Raw genomic sequence first — 19,078 nt, forward strand, 5'->3', positions numbered from 1 at the left:
TGCTGCCAACTTAGAGCAAAATGTTGTGTTTATGTTTGGAGTAAATATTTACAATTTAAAGCCACATCAGACATTTAGTTCATTTGTCATTTTTAAAATCTGTGGCGAAATAAAAACTTTATTCAGTGAAATAACGTCAAAGCAATTAGTCGAAAGAAAAAAATAGAATAGAAATGATGACCAGTACAGTCCTTGTAGCTTTACTGCTGGCGTCGGCATGGGCAACAGAAAATATAACTGGTGAATTTATTGCCACTAACGAATGGCAGATTATAGCCAAAGGTAATTACATTTGGAATACGTGTTCTATTGATAGGGGGATAATCACAGTCTCTTATGTGGCCATTTTTCAGGACAATCCATTCCAAAGGGTCTGCATGTGCGAATTAATTTGCAGACAGGATTAAAGGAGGCAAAGTTAATTGATAAAAATGAAGGTGGCACTTCGTTGCAGGAAAAAAAAGTTGAGAACGAGCCACTGGGCTTGGACTACAAGCCGGACGTTATTGAAGAGTCCTTGCGAAAAGTGAAGGAACAAAAGCAACAGGGGAAACAGAACTATGCCGAACTAAAGAAGGCCTACAATGAGTTTCAGAAGAATTTCCGCACTGATGGAGAACTAATTGTTGAACTCCTTAAGCAGTACAGAAATTTTAGTAAAACGCCCATTGAATCAGAATTGAAACTGAAGATGGACACGTTGGAAAACTTGGAGTATCTATTGCATCAAATCGACAATGCTTTAGTCTTTATAGACAATGCCGGTTTGGATGATGTGCTGCTGCCCATTGTGGTGAACGAGACGAATGTGCCATTGCGTATATCGGCCATGCGAGTGCTTGGCTCTCTCACCAGCAACAATCCCAAGGCGCAGATTAAAGTATTCGAGAAGAATTTCGGCTCACACCTGGCCCAAATTCTAACGAGCTCGACTAATAGCGGAGAATTGTCGGCAGCTTTGCACGCTTTTGGATCACTGCTACGTAAATTTCCACTGGCCCAGCAACGTATCTTGTCCACATCAGGCACGCAGGCTCTGATTCGGGTCCTACGTTGTTCCCAAATCGAGTTGAGAACCAAGGCAAAAGTGATAACCATCATCAGTGACTTGGTTCAGGAGAAACGTTCCGTATTGGAGACAGCTGGCAGCCAAGATGTACCAGATGGAAGCTCTGCCATGGCTCAGTATGTCCTCCTAGAGTTTGAGTCTTGGTTGGACGCCCATGGCTATTGTTCCACCATGGACAATGTTTTAAGCAAGGATTTTCTACATTTAATTGACCAGCCGGAGATAGTGGAGCAGTTGTCCATGACTCTGGATACTACAGAAAACATCTGTCATCCTCTTTGGTCCGAGAGTTCTGGACTACGTCACGCTTTGCTTACAATTCGTAATAGATATATACACAGCAAAGATGAATATCGTTTAGAATTATCCCAAATACTAGCTAAAATCTGTGAAAAGCTTTTTAACAAAGCCGCCAAACACACCGAACTTTAGACAACAACGAAACGAATACCGAGAGAGAGAGAGAGACACAGTGAGAGATTTTAGTCAATTTTTAGTTTACAAGTTAAATTATGTTATTTAATTCGACTTAAAGCCAAAATATGTCAAACATTATTTAAATATTAAGTTGATTGCCAAGTACTTGTGATGCACAAATCCTCGTAAATGTTAAAATAAACCTTGTCATTATTTGTCTATATGCACAATTGATATTTGCTTTATGAAATTGGGTAAGCAAATACTTTAATTTAAGGCCCAATAAAGCAAAACATAATCGTAATCAAAATCGACCCTTTGCGGGTCATAAGGTAAGCCAAAAAAGGAAAGCAAAAACCAATTGAAAGCATGTCCTAAAAACTACTTGAAAGGAAACTTGAGAAACTGTACTGGACAGGAAAGGCACGCTCAAACTACTTACAAACCCTCTTGGAAGAAACTTTGAAGCTAAAGTGCAATTGTCGACTTGAAGATACCCTGCAATAGAAACCGACAATAAACTTTAATGGTTTTCTCTAAGTCTCTTTAGAGTGTGAAGATAACATACTGGAGAGTTGAGTGAAGTGACCAGCAATTCTAATATACCCCAGCATATAAAGGGTAACCGAAGGGAGTGCAATTATGTAGCGTCGTCGTCCAGTTTCAAATTACAGCAATTAACGGCATGCATGCAAATGCAATGTCACTGAGTCATGGCACGACAAGTGGGTACAACCATCGAGAAGGGACAGGAACAGGAACTCGGGCACGGGCGCCTTGGACGCCCAATCGGTAGTCAAGGAGAAATTGCAATATGTAAACAGAGAGAAATAGAGAACTTTGGTAAACAGGGGAGGTTGATAAAGAAAAAAGCCGGCTCAGTGGAGCGGAACCAAAGCACACAGGTTAGGAACTAGAATCAACTATATACATATAACCGTTTCCCTTCATGACAAATAACCCAAAAATTGAGTAAAAGAATCTAGTCTAGACTGCTTTTATTGGCTCATTCCCTGTTTTTCTTTCAAGCTTTTCATATCAAAGCTGGGGCGCGTGCGCTCTGGCCATATAGTCGTCATGGTAGTCACTAGTATCTGCTTTCCGTTTTTTTTATGTCTTTCTTTCATTATGTTGTTGTTGTTGTTGGTTTCTGCTTTATAAAGAGGTTTTTTTTTGTGTTTCAAATCGAAACGCTTGACGAGTGATGTGGAAACATTTTCAACACACACTGTCAGACGATGGCCAACGACGACTCCGACGTCATATATCCACAAGCCAACAGAGAGTCTTCCACATCCACCACTTTTTGTTTTTGCTTTTTGTTTTGAGCATAAGACCGAACGCACACCGGCTTTACAGGCTGTTGCTGTTGCTGTTGTTGCTCATGGAGTCTCATCGCTTCGTTGTCAGGGGGCATTCCCTGGCCTGGTCTTTGCAACATTATGGAAAATCAGTTTAGTCTGTGTTTGGAGCGTCCGTTGGTAACATGATGAACTCGGAACAACTCTGACAAGAAATTGAGTTTCAAAATAAAATGCGGAATTAAAGTGTGTGCTTAAATTGAAATAGTCTAAAGCAAATAATATCAATACCAAATCTTAAAATCGAAAAGGATCAAGTTAAAAAACAAATTAACCAAGAATAAAGTGTACTCTAACTTGTGAGTTTCGAGAAACATCGTGAATACGAAAATAATCTATCTATAATCTAAATAATGCATTTTGTAAAACAATTTTGAAAGTTTTTGAAGTTAAACGAAAGTTACTTCAATGAATTTTTTTTAAAACTTTTTAATAACTTGTTATTCACTTCAATGAAAGGTTTTTAAAGCCTTTCTGAAAAACTCTCGAAAACAAATAACTTTGGCGCCTTAATTTGTGAAAAAAAACTTAAAAAGTTTTAGTTAAGAAAAAGTGTGTTTCAAAAATCTTTATTTCCTGCCATGAAAGGTTTCGAAAACCAGTGTGAAATATTAAATAAAACGATTTGATGTGTTGAATATATTTGAATAGAAGTCTATATGGTCCTATAGTATCTTATGACAATTTGTATTATGGCCCTGCCAGTAGCACCAAACATGTTCATTGTCTATACAAAAGAAATTATTGGAAAACTAAGCACAACAACAACAAGAAACGTATAGTTTTTACACAGGTGAATGACTTTTTTGTGAGTTTCCGCGAGCTTCCGGTCAAATGGTGTTTTCATTTCGGCCATTGGCCAGTAGTGGCCAAGCAGGGTATGCAGGCTTTTTTATGCAAATGTTTGTATGTTTCGTCCTCACACCTTTCGAACACACACACACACACACTGCTCTTATAAGTGCCACCCCATGGCATGCCATAAATCGTCGACAAAAGGAAATGCTCTTCGGTAGCGAATCCTTGGAAAGTGGCGGGTAAAAATGCTATCGAATGCTTTAGCTTTGGCGGAACCAAGGAAACAAAAACAAAAAACTACTCTCGTTTGTTGTTGTCAGTGAAATGCCGCCAACTAAGGCAATGTGGCAACCAGCAGGAACAACAACTGAGACCTAAGAAGGTGACATGTGTGCGACATTTGTGCCACAAGAACCAACTGAGGAAAGAAGTTGTTGTCTTTTTAACTTTGATTGTTGTTGTTTTTCTTGATTTCTCGGTTGAGAGGTGAGGTGGCAGGTCGGCTAATGTTCCAGTTGCTTTGGTTTCTATGCTAATACGTTTTGTCTCTATCTAATAATCTTGTAATAATATACATATCTAGTGGTACTTCTCCCAACCCCACACTACACCAGCCGCCCCACCCCATTTAGGTGTGTAATATCACCCATTTTAAAGTTATCCGGTCAATTACAGAAGAAGGCGAAACAAAAGAAGAAAAAGTTGCACATAAATTGCATGTGAGAGATTCAGAGAAGGAGCCGCTGCCTCGTTTTGTGGCACATCAGTGATATGAAACGAAACAGTTGATTTATGGCAGTAAAAATGAAACCGAAAAGTTTATAAAAAGAACTAACCAACAAATATGGATTTATGGATTTAAATTCTGAAAAACAGTTTCAAAACCACTAAAAAACTGCAGAAAATTATGTGTAATCCTTTCAACTTTCAAACATCAAGACATCTAAACAAAAATTGACTAAAGAAAAGTTAAAAAACCAAAAGTATATATGTACCTATATAGAAATCAGCAGACAAAATGTGGTTAAAACTTCATTGGATATGCTATATCATATGTGCATTGTGTTGGCTTAAAAAAGGTAAGTTCAAAAATAATTTTCGAGGATATGGGTTTTCTATTTTCTTAAAAATAACGTCTTACCCAAACATTTCCTCAAGTTTCTACATAATACTAATATAAAGTATTTTCAATATATTTTTAAAGATTTGTATGATTCCAATAAAGCAAATTTTACTTTCGACATTTCGCAAGACAAGTGTATAACGAAATTGACAAAATGTTTGAGTTTGTTTCGGAATGGAAAGACGATTCATTTACCCTGAATATATTCACTTAAGTATATATCAGATAACCTTTTTAAGGAATCATTTCAAAAGACCCAAAATACCTCTTAAACCTATTATTCAATGGTAAATGGTTCTTATGTATAATTCGTTTCTTAAAATGGCTATAAAAGTAGAAACTATATTTGTAAACTATATTAAAACTATATTTGTACATATCAAATTCAGAATTAAAACTGACTCCAAAACAAATCATCTTTGTTTTTATAAAACTATTAATAAATAACTATAATATTAAAGTTTGTCCTGTCAAAAAGAGTCGATTTCATAGGAAACAACAAACTACTGAAAACATTTCTTCATTTGGTTAATATTAGAGTTTTTAAGTCAATATTAGAGTTCAATTTGAAGAACATCAAAGGGGAAACTGAAACTGAAGAAACAATAGATTTTTGAATACCAAAAACAGTATCTAAAAAAAAAGTAATTTTCTTAGGAAACCCCAGGACCATAGAATGATATTCTTGCTTTTCCTCTGGGAGTTAGGGACCCCCTGGTATTTATATAAAATTGGATGAAATAAAGTTTAACAAATAATTCTTTTCAATTGAAAATCCTTTTTAAAATTTTAGAGTTCTGCTCAAAGTTTAAGTAGAGCATTTTTGCATTATTTTTCAGAATTTCCTTTTCAAGTACAAAGAATTCCTTAAGTCCTCCGCCCTTTATGTACATGTTCTCTTGACAACTTGATGACAGCAAACAAAGTAATTAGCCGCATGTAAGTCTCCTCCCACTCGCTGAGTCTTTGTAAAAGTAAAAACTGAAAAATAGTGAAATTCCAAGACTAGACACACACACAAAGCAGATGTAAGCGTCATTATGGTTCTGGTCCAACGATTTATAGCAAATAAAACTATTTACGTGACTTACTGAAAATGCCGAGTTAGAGGAAGGGACAGAGGGGAGGGAGTTTACTGTCATTTTGGATTGCTTACAATTGAAGCAACAAATTCTTTAAGTTATTTACATAGTTGCTCTAGTTTGTACATTAATTTCGGTTCATTACATTGTCATACATCAGTGAATATGATCGTATATATGCCTCAATTTGTACTTTTTCTCGGTCAATTCGGTTAGATTTTGAAATGACTTTGTCACAGTTTAAAGCGCTCTCTAACTGGTTTTCAGATTGTTCTTCTTTCTATTATATTATTATGATCTTCTTCTTGACCTGTGCCAGAAAAACTAAAACTACTTGAAATTGATTGCAAAATCTGCGATGCTTATGATGTTTAACCAGACAGAACTTCGACTCTAACTAAGGCTTTTGGCTTCTTCATCATAATCTTCCCCATCATCATCAAGTTGCAGCACACTGAAAAACCAAAGCCCTCAAAGTCACTGGCATAGACCCAAAGACCAAACCAAAAGTGGAGGAGGAATTTCGTGATGAAAATCATCAAGCTGAACGAATATGTTTTGTGGATGGATGTTTTTTTTTTTTCTTTACCAAACCCAAACCCAATGAAAATTTTTGTGTTTTTAAAAACTTTTCTTTAAGCATACATATGTGCGGTGTGTGTGTGTGTGTGTGGGTGTGGGTGTCTGTCTCCATCGCTTGGCAAATTTGTTCAGGTCACCAAACTCACTTTCATTTGTTGATACATTTACACCCTTTTGAGAAAAAATAACATATTTATGTAATAGCCTTTTTCTTTACTCTCGATTTTAATATCAACTACAATTCAGTACGAATATATATGTATGTATATAGAGATATAGTAAGTCGGTATGTGTTGTACTTTCGCGGATTTCCGCTTGAGATAGTTGAACTTTATGGATGAGTTTTTGTTAGTCGCTTTGTTTTTCAAAAAGACTTTAATTAGTTGCTTATGCTTGTGTTTTTTCGGTGTGGGGGGTTTTGGTTTTACATAAACACTTACTAATTAGTTTGAATCATAATGATTTTATGTAATTTTTGGCAATCTTTTATCTCAAGTCACGTATTTGTCAAAAAGTCAATAAACAACAACAATTGCAATCAAAACTTTCCATTTTTCTAAAGAAAGTTTTCAGCCATAAATCTACGTGATCTATCAGGAATCTCTTAGTTATAGAAACTCAAAAATGTTTCAAAAGTCGTATTTATCTTTTAACTGTCAATGAAAGTCTACTTCTTTGATATACATGCATATGTTTGCATATCATCATTGTTTCATCTCATATGCATTGCCCAATGTCACAATAATTAACCCACTTTCCATAAAGATCTTGAAATTGCTAAACAGAAGAAGATTTCACTTACAACTGGCTCAGTTAGTGTTTGTTGGCTTAAAGAGAAATTCCCCCATCGTTGTGGCTGTGACATCTGAGGGTCACCAAGTCAAGTCTAATAATAAGTATTTTGTCTCTCTTTCAATTGAAACCGCTTACCAGAACGTAATACATGCATTTAGAACTTGTTTTTGTTTTCTGAATTTAACCGGAACATTTTAATGGGCTCAATACGGCAAATGTAATTACCAAAAAGGTGTTATGTCATGTTCCCATGGTACAGTTCGTTAATTTGTCAGACATTTACATAGTTATCAAGCCACTAAACTAAATATTATGCAAGTCAAGAATTTCTTATCAAGAAAACCAAATTCAAATTATCATAAATACACAGATAACAAATGTTTAAAGGGAAAACGAAACAAATTCTTTTCAAGTACATTTGTATTTAAAACTTTCAATTTCTGATCTTTAAAAAGGACACAAATTTAAAGAAAAAGCAGTTATGATTGCTCATAAGGATATAAGTGTATTAGCAACAAAAAATGATATTCAAAAACAAATACATGTATTTGAGACATTTACATATGTTAATAAGAATGTATAAATACAATACTGGCCATTTATTTAGAACTCTTTTTTGTAATTTGTTGGTTACTGTATTTAAAATATGTTGTCATCACAGCCAGCTATAGTCGTCCTTACTTCAAGTGCATTTCCTTTCAAATATTTTTAATGTTTTCCTTCAAATTGCGGCAATAATTTATGCCAAAATACTTTTTTTTTCTTATATGATATATTTTTCAACACAATCTGTTTCAGTTAGATAAGTTTTACCGACTACTGCATGAATACATTTAAATAGAACATTCGGTTCACATTTTAATCACAAAAAAACAAAGTTGTAATGATATTTTCAATACAAATTAATACCTTTTACACCTTTCATTGGTTTACCTCGAAAATAAATTCGAAAACCTTAGCAATCTTTTGAATCCTGTAGAATTACTTAAAGTGAGAACTTGAATTACATGGAGTAAGGTATCATATGTCGGTTTATCAATGAATTAAAGTCTTGATCAGTATCAACAGCCGAGTCGCTCTATCCATGTTCGTCCGTCCGTCTGTATGAACGTCTAGGACTTGGAGACTATAAGATTTAGAGCCACCAAACTTAGTATGTAGGCTCGTGTAGTAAAGGGATCGAGTTTATTTCAAATGTTCGCCATGCCGCTTTCCGCCGTTGTCTGATGGGTGAGCTAGGGTAAATGCTTGTAAAAAGCATTTGAAACTAATTTTTTTAAATTTATAAAAAATATATTAGTTTTACTGGTGCATGGTATAGTCAAGTCGGCGATACCACTTACTTACTTCAATTTTTTAAATATTTCTGTAATATAAACCAAAATACGAATAACATTGTTGTTGTTGCTGATATTGTATTCAATCAGTTAAATATTTTCAATTAAATTAACACCCTCTAAAATTTGACGAACATTGTTTTCTAATAAATTTTCCAATGGACTCTTTGTCATATTGTAGTTCGTTTTGAGCTTAATAAATTTTTTAAAATTCAGAATTATATAGGATCAACAATTGCCAAATTTTGGGTTGAATGGCAAAGAAAAGAATAAAGTGTCGAGTTTTGTCCGAATATATTTTTAATTTAAATCAATATTAAAAAAGATCGAGCTCCACAGGATTAGTTGATTTATTTGTTACCATCCAAAGTAATAACCACAAAGTTTCTGAAACCATTTCTATGAGGAATTGAGTGATAAGTAATTGACCTTAGAACACTCATAACCCCATTTAAGTTGGATACTACCCGTTAAGATTCTATTCACACACTCGTTGTATATCTTCACATCATAATATAAACACTTCTTACTCGTTTTCAGTGATATATATATTCACATATTCGTCAACAGTTTCAAAAAAAAACAACTAAGAGTATCCTTATTCTTGAAATTTGTTAAAAACATGGATGAATACTTGAATTCCATTATTCCGAAAGTCTTGTAAATAACTGCTTAAAAAAAATAAATTTTCATGTTTTAATAAACAATCACTGTAAAATAGTCTTTATTTTCATTAATGTCATTCGATGACATTATAATTTGTAAACTTGCAAAGTCTTTGTTTCTAAGACTACTTGGAATTATTTATTAAACCAAATAACTTGGGCCTTAATAAAATAGTTAGTTGATTGTTTCGAACCTGATAAATCAATTTCAACTTTAAGAATTAGTCTTCAATAATTAATATAGAACATTTTTTAAACGATATTTGCCGTTTAAACCAACTTTTTCTCACTCATTCAATTCATATGTGTTTAAGTTTACTTTCTACTATAAAGTTAAACCAATTTGCTTTGAGAGTTAATCTGTTAAATTAACAATGGCCATGGCTTTTGCACACTAACACAATTAACCATGTATCGGTGCTTGTCCGGAAACGCAAATCAGCTGCAGTGTATCGTCTTTCCACCATGATTCATGCAGTTTTGGCCAGGCCAAGTTTACTTTTAAATGGAATACTAGCCGGTTGGTGGGTCCGAATTGCAGCAGCAGCAACAAACAAAACAAAAAACAAACCAAAACCAAAAAAGAAAACAAAAACAAAAAAAGAAGAGTGAAAGAAAAACGGAAGCTTAGTAGAGCGGAAACAAACTACGAGTAAACATGTCTAACCCAACGGACAACTGGACCGGACCACTCTCTGTGTGTGTGGTGCAGGTGGTGGTGGTGCTGGTGGCTTCCTTCACTTGTTGCAATTTACTTTTAATTCGCAAATTGCTTATACCTGAAAGGGAGTGACTGCGCAGAGAATCTTTAACCTAAATTTCACTTCAATTTTGTTGATATATGTATATTTTTTTGCAGCTGCATTTGGCGCTATCCTGGACTCGAGATGTTATCTCGAAGGTGGCGGTTCAGCGGAAAGTTTTTTGGCCACAGAAGATCTAGCTGTGGGTTCCATTATTGGCAAACTACGGATTAATGGTAATCCGAATGCGGACACTGGTGACATAAATCTCTCGTTGAGGGAGAAGAATGCCCCAGTAGAGATAATAGCAGGCACTAAGGAATTGGCTCTGTCAGTTGAGCTGGATAAGGAAGGCCTTAAAGGGCCATCATCAATATATGTGAATGTCATATGCATACGAAGGCATTCGACAGATCCGGTAAGCTTTAAAACTAAATACAGAACTCAGGATTCACTTGGACATAGTAGGTAAATTTAAGAACATTTACAAATCTGCACGAACTTGATTCGAGACTTATTGTTAGTAAAGTAATTGACGTTGTAGGGAAAGTAAATCCTTGATCAACCCTAATCAAAAAACTTCTAGACCGCCAACCAGGAAATAGTCCTTTTAGAAGCAATACTCCTTTTGTGTAAAAAAGTGGGTAATCCTTGGTAAACAAATACTTAAAGAAAATATTGTTTTTGACAGGGATTGACCTATGTTTTCGTTAAAATAGATTAATTTTGCAAAACGACATCAAAGTCGACAAATTTTGAGCATAGAATAGGAATTTTGAAATTCGAATAGTTTTAGTTTCATTTTTATTGACTTTAAGAAAGCTAGAAACACATTGTTATACAGGATTAGGATTCTATTGATATCTAAACAAATGAAATAAGTAAATCGCCTCGCCGACTTTAGTTTACCACGCACCAAGTGAAATACAGTGGACCTTCGTTTAACGAATCCAATTCGTTACAGCTTCTTGTTTGTTAACTTTTCCCATATGAATCCTGATTGACAAATATTACGCTTTATACATGTTTAAATTTAAAGGGTTATTGAAAGTAACCAACATCAATACATAAAAACTTTTAAAGAAAAATAATCGTGTTCCAAAATACGTTTTGTGAGTTCAGCTTTCCCTAAAAGTAGAATGAAAGTTATAACAGTTTTTAAGGAAGTGAATATGTAATGGACGGAAGAAGATGTCTAAAATAAAAAAAGAGAGTTTGTCAGAAATTTGTTTTCCCAATAAAATCTGTTTGTTAGCCGTGGCGTTCGTTAACTGAGCGTCCACTGTAATCGTTTTAAATTTATACGACCAATAATATTGAAATTGAACTCAATTTATATGCTTGATAGCAAGCGTAGGATATCTCGATTCCTCTTGCAGGCGCAGAGGCACTCTAGTTGGCCAACTCCGCTCTTATGGATTACAAACGTTTTCACGCATATCTTGGCTTTTTTCAGTGCAATTTTATTCAAACTTGGTACGTTACTAGATATTAGTGACAGATTTTACGATAATAGGCTTGGAAAACCATTTGCAAAAAATAAATCGCGTTTTCTACATAACTTGATCATCCTACACACTGCACGAGCCTAGATAACAAATTTGTTGGCTCTAGCTCTTATAGTGTCTGACATCTAAGGGTTTATAAGGACGGATTTGGCTAAAGAATATACATACTTCATGGGGTCGAAAAACTTAGCTTCTGCCCGTTATAGGCATTTAGTCGACTTTAATTTACGATTTCAGCTAATGGTATAACAATGGAATATTAAAAAATTATAATTTAGTATTTACAGAAGTCTCCCAAAAAAAGAGGTTCTGCCTTAAGACAAGTATTATTGACGGTCTTTCAATATTTCTTGTTTGCAACAAGAAGATCACCAAAATTCGAAGCATACCTTGAGGGGCAAACACGTTTCAATCAACCTTCGAGTTGGTAAACTGTTTTCGGGGTTGTAAATTAATTAAAAGCGAATCCCATTGACCACAATTTGGGGAGTTCAGTTGGTCTACCACCTTTTTTTCCTTTTGGTCATTGGCCTATATTGTGCGCCATTTCTTGGAATTAAGTGCTTTTTTCCTCGAACCGCATTCCGCACCTGCAGAAGAACATTTCGTGTGTAATAATGGGCAACCAATTAACCTATATTGCTCCCTGGTCCAACTCCTCCTCCAAAGTACTGGACGTCGGCTTACAAGTGCGTGTTCTTGTTAAATTTCGAGTTCTTGAAGTTGCCGCAGGAATACTTATCCTGCCCACCTATGTATGTAGGTGTGTGCCTACATATATGTATACTTCTATACAAGTGTTTGTACAACTCTATAAACAATTGAAAACTTTGCGCTAGAGACAATCAGACAGAACGCCCATTTCAATTTTAGAATCAACAAAATGTTACCACACATACTCGCAGCTAAAACTTCCACCTTCTGCCTTGTGGTAAGCCCCAGCTTAGTGGTCATAAATTAGCCATTAGAGCTTCCGTCTGGGGGTGCAGATTGGAGAGGGCTTCTGGGTTCTTGGGGGTTGGAGCCTGCTCCCTAACTCAAAACATGCAAATATATGCAGACTTTGGTCTGAGGTCTTGGGCTTTGAACTCTTCTATGGAGGTCAGTGACCATATAATCAAGCACTTGCGATTTTTTACCCTTAGAAAGTGTAGCTAAACGTATTTAAAGGAGCTTAAGCACGTCGATGTCTTTAACTATTTGAGCTTGTTGTGTGCTCTGACTGAATCATTGTGTTGCCTTTCTTTCAGAGCTTTGTCATTCCCGTCAATGTGCGTGTGACGGATGTAAATGATAATGCCCCTCAATGGATTGGAACTCCGTATACACTGACACTATCAGAGGTTACTGTACCCGGAACTCGTATACTGCAGGGTGCTCGTGCTGAAGACGCCGATCAGCCGGGTCCCTTCTCGACGGTCGAGTATCAAGTATTACCCGGTCCATATGCAGAATTTGTGCAATTTCTGAATCCCCTGGAAGGCACCTTGGTTCTAAAGAAGGGACTGGACTACGAACAATTGCAGAATTTCACTGTCCAGTTGAGGGCCCAAGATCAGGGTACACCACCCAAACACTCGGATACATTACTTCGCATAGTCATAACCGATGCCGATGATCAAAATCCAAAATTCCAGCGGGAATCGTACAGTGCTGAATTGCCCAACGATGGACGACCCGGGGAGTTACGCATGCGACCCGAACCGCTCAAAGCTGTGGATCAGGATGAGGGCATTTGTGCGCCCATACAATATACAATTGTGCAATCGCAGGATGCCAAATATTTTCGCATCCATCCACACAGCGGAGTGATAACTCTACTAACGCCCATCGGGTATGCGGATGTGGCACATGGCGCCACCTTGGTTGTCAAGGCCACTCAAATAGACAATCCAGATCGATACGCTCTGACCACAGTGCAACTAACGCGGCCGGGCACCCACTCCGAGCTGAGCACCCTCTCGTTTGTCCAGAAACGTTTTGTGATGCGCATCCGGGAGGATACGGCGGTGGGGAACCGTATATTGGCTCTGCCAACCAATAAACCGGGCAAACATTTGAAGTATACCATACCAGATCCCATCAATTCGCAGTTCTTCAATGTGGGATCACTGGGTGAGTTGGTGCTGGCCAAACCCCTGGACTATGAGAAGATGACCAAGCATGAGTTCCAAGTGCAGGCCACAGATGGCATGACAAATACCACAGCAGAGTTAACCCTGGAGGTAATCGATGTAAATGATTGGGAGCCACGTTTCCGAGAGACACACTACGAGTTTATGGTGCCCAAGAGTGTAAGTTCTAATCATGTAACCTTCCGTAAGGCAATTGATTGAATTTCTTTATTTCTATTAGTCCCTGCAATCTCGTACAGATTCCTTTGAGGGCGTTCTCATTGGCAAAGTGGAGGCGGCTGATGGGGATCGGAATGACAAGCTGGAGCTATCGTTGCGCGGTCAACATGCGGGTCTCTTTGAGATTGATGCCACTGGAAACATCTACATGAGACCCGAGCAAATGCAGAATCTAAATGAGTCGACGGTTCATTTGATAGCCATTGCCACGGATACGGGAGTGCCACCGCGCAGCACTTCGGTGCCAGTAAGTGTGACCATGGAGGGTCTGAGTTTGGCCCAATCAGCTTGGAACAGTAGCAGCATGCTGGGCATGTTTGGCATGATTGTGGGTCTCTTTCTGCTCATCATTTTGGCACTCAGTTGCTACATTGTCCGTTCAAATAGTAAGGGCAAAGGCAGCCCTAGTCTGGGACGGAACCGGGTTCATAGTCAGGCCCATAGTAGTGTGTCATCTGCCAATTTGGTGACCCACGAGAAGCTATCTGGTCAGAATGGAGCCGTGTCCAGTGGCGGTGTTTCAGTGCTGCATATGAAACATGGCGGAGGCAGCGGAGGCGGCAACATAACTATGGCCAATCCCATGAATAATGGCCTGCATCATGTGGCCAGTGGTGCCAGCAGCAGCATGGCTCTAGGCGGATCCGTGGCACTGCTGGAGAGAGAACGGGAAAGAGAAAGAGAGCGAGAACGACAACGGGAGAGCTATGCGGCCACAGTGCGCAGTAAGTTGAACCTAATCCCTCAAATTCCCCCAGTACTCAAAGCATTCACTATAAATAGTCTTTTTGCCAGGCATTGTCTCGCGTGCCTCAGCGAATGGCCAGCTCTATGAGGAAGATGAGATCGAGCATGATTCCCTGCAAACAACAACGACACCAACGACAGAGAACAATAATCGAAAGGTGGCCACTGTGACCAATAGCACAGCCAATCCGGGCTCGAATCTTCTCTCCGCCACCGATGCCATGGGCTCCTCTGAGAACAATTTGACGGTCTACTTCTAGACGCCTTTGGAGGAACTTGTAAATATTTGCTGCTAAGTCAGTTTAGAATTAGCTATAATCCTATGTATGTACATGTAGTAGACCAAATATTATATCTAGCCTTGTAAACAAATTCACCGCACACAATTTAAACCATTAGTCTTAAGCGAAAGGGAGTGTGTTCCAATTGTAAAGTTTTTGCTTCCCAGTTATTAATTAATTAATCGATAAAAAGAGAAACAACTCAAATCCAAATAATTTTTAAATTAAGAATTTCGTTGTTTGCATTTTAATTTGGACACTTAAAATCTAATTGAATTCAGCTTATCTCATTATAGATTTTTTTTTTTTTTTTTTTTTGAGTACAAAACTTTGGCATTGACAAATGACTGTGATAAAATTAATACAAAGTAATTAGGAAACTCGGTGGACTCACAGATTGGGACAGAAAGTGATAGGAGGGAGGAAAAATAAATTAATTGTAGTAATTGTTTTTTTTTTTTTTTTTGATAATTGCATGGAATATTTTATATAATCGTTAGCACAAAATTTTCATAGAAAATCTGCTATCTGATCAATGAAGAAGATTTACGGTCCATTCGAATATATTGTATGATCCATTGGAATTCTCGACTTTTTTCAAGCGGAATTCTAACTGCCATTAGCATTTCGTTTTGTCTTTCGTTTGAGTAAATTAAAATCGCCATACTGAATGTGATTGTCGGTTAGGAATGGCACATAGAAGGCACGAAATAGCTGATGCGACTTTTCTGGTATAAGGAATGGCAAACTTTTCATAATGGTCCAGTCTTTGGATCGTTTGGCATAATTTGGCTCTAATTCGGTATACTGGCCGTGATCGAAATCGATTAGGAAATGGCATTGATTATAATCAAAGTACATGAATTCATTCTCTTGATTCATATCGTTAAAGTATGGATGGACAATCTGTGTGGCATTTGCGCCATTGGCATAGTAAGCCGGCAACATGCCCTTAAATTCTGATTTCAGGAAACGCAAACGGAAATTACGAGCGGGGAAAAAGAAACTGCCGGGATAACGATGCCAATCCTTGCCAATGCAAACATTGTAAATCTGGTTGGGATTGTATTGGGGTGAGACCTTAAATTGATTCAATTCCAACATTAAGTCCATGGGTGCATGATAGTTGCGGTAAAGTGAAAAGACACGAGAAAGACCCAGAACCGTACTCAAGACCATTACCAAAATGGCAATGAACATACTTTGGTCCAAATAATGGACACTCGATTTGATTTTGAAGGCGAGCGACTTGATGCGAAAGAATATGCGTTGATAGACATCGACGGTAATGGCACCACACAAGGAGATAAGAGGATAAACGGGGAACAGAAAACGCTCCTCCTTATGCGGTTGGGCAAAGAACACTAAAAGCCACAGATAAAATGGGGCTAAGGAAATGTAGTGGGGAAAATTTAAAGTAGACTTTGATTTGGCGGGCACTATAAGATAATCCATGACCAGCATGATCGGTAGTTGAAGTGCTAAAAGCTGCAAAAAAGAATATAATCATGAAGAATATAATCAAAACACTTTTTTTATATGCCACTTACCCAAATGATATTGAAATTAAGGAATCCATTGATTAAGTAATAACTGAGCGGTTCAGTACCAAATATATTTGGCCCATGACTGGTAAAGACATTATACCAAACAATGTTCAAGGGAGCAAATGTTAATTTGCCAAAATAGCTTGTGTCGATGCCAATCATTGGTAAGGAAATTGTTAAACCCGATATCAGGGACCATTGGACAAACGTTTTCCAATCTCGCTGTCTTAGTAACATTTCTAATACCATTGGAACACCAATAAGAGCAGCAAATGGCCAACCAAGTAATGCAGATATGGCAGTGAAAAAAATTGCCAAGCTATAGTGTTGCTGCCACCAGGCTGCCAATGCCGAGCAGCCAAAGTACATGGAGAATGATGATGGCAAGAGGGCAGTACTGGATACAAACATGCCGACACTGAATAGCTGGAATATTAACCAGAGACGCCCAATGTGTATGCCAAATTCCTGGCAAATGGATCTGCAATTTGTATCAAATTGAGATTGAACAGAGTTTTCCTAACCTCGATCAGTTTACTTACTTGTACATAAACCGTTCCATCACTGCACAGGCGAATCCTAGCATGCAACGTACCATATAAAATATCAATATTGGACTTGGATTGAATATCTTCTGATAGAAATAGCCGGGAACACCCTGCAAGAGCAAATATGTGTACGAGCGTAGGCCAAATTGTGGACTATATTCCCAGGTTTGCAGGCCATGGCCATTGATGATGTAGTGCAGCGGTTCCCAATAATTGAATGTCTCGTCGCAGTCGGCAATATAAGCCCAAATGGCACTGCAAAGACGAGCGCTGACAAACGTTTTAAAGGCTGTGTGAACGCTAGGCATAATGGGACTTCCATTACCCTTCTCAGATGGGGCTGTGGTCGATTTACTGCAAGCAAAACAATTAATGCATATGCATCAAGAACTTCCTGGAGCTTCTGAAGCCGGAATAAGCTCTTACCGCTTCTTATCCTTCTCCTTCTTACTACCGGCTGCGCTGCCGGCAATTTTATCTTTGCCATTTAAACTGAGACGTTTCGGTGGCTTCTTGGTCAGTATCTGATTATCCGCCTTGTTCGCAATATAGCGCTGGCGAGCTGCCGGCGGAGCCATTTTCAAAGATATGAATTATTTTTTAATGCTTTAATATTTATATACTTTGTTTTCCAGCCAGCGTGGAAATGAGCTTGCAGCCCTACTGTTTGATCAGCTGTTTTTGTGTTCCAGTGAGAAACCGATAAAGTATCGGAAACATATCGAAAGCCGCTGAATTTTCGTCGATCGATTTTCTAATCAGTTTATTTAATATATCACTTTACTGATTAATACTAATTAATTGATAAACTAAGTATCTGCAATACAACCTATCTGATCTTGAAAGTGTTTTGAAAATTTAAAAAAAAAAAATCAAATTTTATTAAATATATATGTATTTTATAATATACAGTTTTAAAAGATCTACTTATTGTTAGCTATTTTTTTTCTGGGATTTAGCTTATTTTGGCTTGTTTATTTTTGTTAATTCAGCTCGAGGAAAACGGCAACACTGTTTCTATTTCGTACATTTATTTAATAGTTTATTAAAATGTCTAAAGATGATATTAAGGATAAAGTGCAAATTATTGACAAAGATCTAGATCTTTCCAATGCCGGCCGTGGTGTATGGCTGGTCAAAGTACCTAAATACATAGCCCAGAAATGGGAAAAAGCCCCATCCAATATGGATGTGGGGAAACTGCGTATAAGCAAGACACCTGGACAGAAGGCCCAAGTGTCGTTATCGTTAACACCCGCCGTTCTAGCCCTTAATCCTGAAGAGAAAATACCCACCGAACACGTTCTAGACGTGTCCCAGGTGACGAAGCAAACGCTTGGCGTTTTCTCCCACATGGCGCCGGCTGAAGCGGCTGCGGCTGCTGCTGCTGCTGCTGCCGCGGCGGCTAGTGGCAACAGTACAGAAAATAGTACAAGTGCCTCACAAGTGTCGGCGACACCGACAGACAATGAAAAATTGTATATGGAAGGTCGGATAGTGCAGAAGTTGGAATGTCGTCCGATAGCAGATACCTGCTACATGAAATTAAAATTGGAATCGATTAGAAAGGCATCCGAGCCACAACGGAGGGTGCAGCCCATCGATAAGATTGTGCAGAACTACAAACCTGTCAAGGATCATGCTCACAATGTATGGAACTTAATCCCAAGATTCTTGAAATACTCTTTTATCTAAAATTTTGCTTACTTTTTAGATCGAGTACCGTGAGCGAAAGAAGGCAGAGGGCAAAAAAAGCGCGCGATGACAAGAATGCTGTTATGGATATGCTCTTTAATGCATTCGAGAAGCATCAATATTATAATATAAAAGATCTGGTCAAGATCACAAATCAGCCTATAAGCTATTTAAAGGAGATTCTCAAAGATGTCTGCGATTACAATATGAAAAATCCGCACAAGAATATGTGGGAATTGAAAAAGAATATCGCCATTATAAGACTGAAGAGAAAAAGGAAGAAGGTGTCAAGGAACATAAATCCGGCAGCGACTCGGACTAGTAATAACATTCCTCACTTCATAAATTACTATTGTTTTTTATACTTACATTAATTACAATTCAAGGATTTCATTGATCTACATTTTATTCAACACCTTTTTTCAA

At 37.5% G+C, this 19,078-nt stretch overlaps 4 protein-coding genes across 4 annotated transcripts; 3 read left to right on the top strand and 1 right to left on the bottom strand.

The window, feature by feature from the left end:
• The first annotated feature begins 19 nt into the window (after positions 1-19).
• Positions 20-1,716, top strand: Sil1 (Sil1 nucleotide exchange factor). Its single transcript, XM_068296937.1, has 2 exons — positions 20-282; positions 354-1,716. The coding sequence occupies exons 1-2, from the start codon at positions 174-176 to the stop codon at positions 1,499-1,501; spliced, it is 1,257 nt and encodes a 418-aa protein (XP_068153038.1). The 5' UTR covers positions 20-173; the 3' UTR covers positions 1,502-1,716.
• A 2,891-nt stretch (positions 1,717-4,607) lies between these two features.
• Positions 4,608-15,022, top strand: Cad96Cb (protocadherin Fat 4-like Cad96Ca). Its single transcript, XM_068297509.1, has 5 exons — positions 4,608-4,724; positions 10,089-10,390; positions 12,731-13,774; positions 13,836-14,559; positions 14,630-15,022. Exons 1-5 carry the CDS (start codon positions 4,664-4,666, stop codon positions 14,839-14,841), a joined length of 2,343 nt encoding a protein of 780 aa, XP_068153610.1. The 5' UTR covers positions 4,608-4,663; the 3' UTR covers positions 14,842-15,022.
• Positions 15,023-15,446: 424 nt separating this feature from the next.
• Positions 15,447-17,621, bottom strand: Alg9 (alpha-1,2-mannosyltransferase Alg9). The gene is made up of 4 exons (XM_068296498.1): positions 17,384-17,621; positions 16,952-17,311; positions 16,413-16,890; positions 15,447-16,350 (listed from the first exon to the last, which is right to left on the bottom strand). The coding sequence occupies exons 1-4, from the start codon at positions 17,533-17,535 to the stop codon at positions 15,472-15,474; spliced, it is 1,869 nt and encodes a 622-aa protein (XP_068152599.1). The 5' UTR covers positions 17,536-17,621; the 3' UTR covers positions 15,447-15,471.
• Positions 17,622-17,927: 306 nt separating this feature from the next.
• On the top strand, positions 17,928-19,060 carry TfIIFbeta (transcription factor TFIIFbeta). Its single transcript, XM_068297075.1, is given in 4 exon segments — positions 17,928-18,607; positions 18,672-18,704; positions 18,706-18,889; positions 18,892-19,060. Coding segments are annotated over 4 exon segments (900 nt in total). The 5' UTR covers positions 17,928-18,007; the 3' UTR covers positions 18,975-19,060.
• The last annotated feature ends 18 nt before the right edge of the window (positions 19,061-19,078 follow it).

The sequence above is a fragment of the Drosophila tropicalis genome, unplaced genomic scaffold, assembly GCF_018151085.1.
Source record: "Drosophila tropicalis isolate 14030-0801.00 unplaced genomic scaffold, ASM1815108v1 contig_859, whole genome shotgun sequence".
NCBI classification, from domain to species: Eukaryota; Metazoa; Arthropoda; class Insecta; order Diptera; family Drosophilidae; genus Drosophila; species Drosophila tropicalis.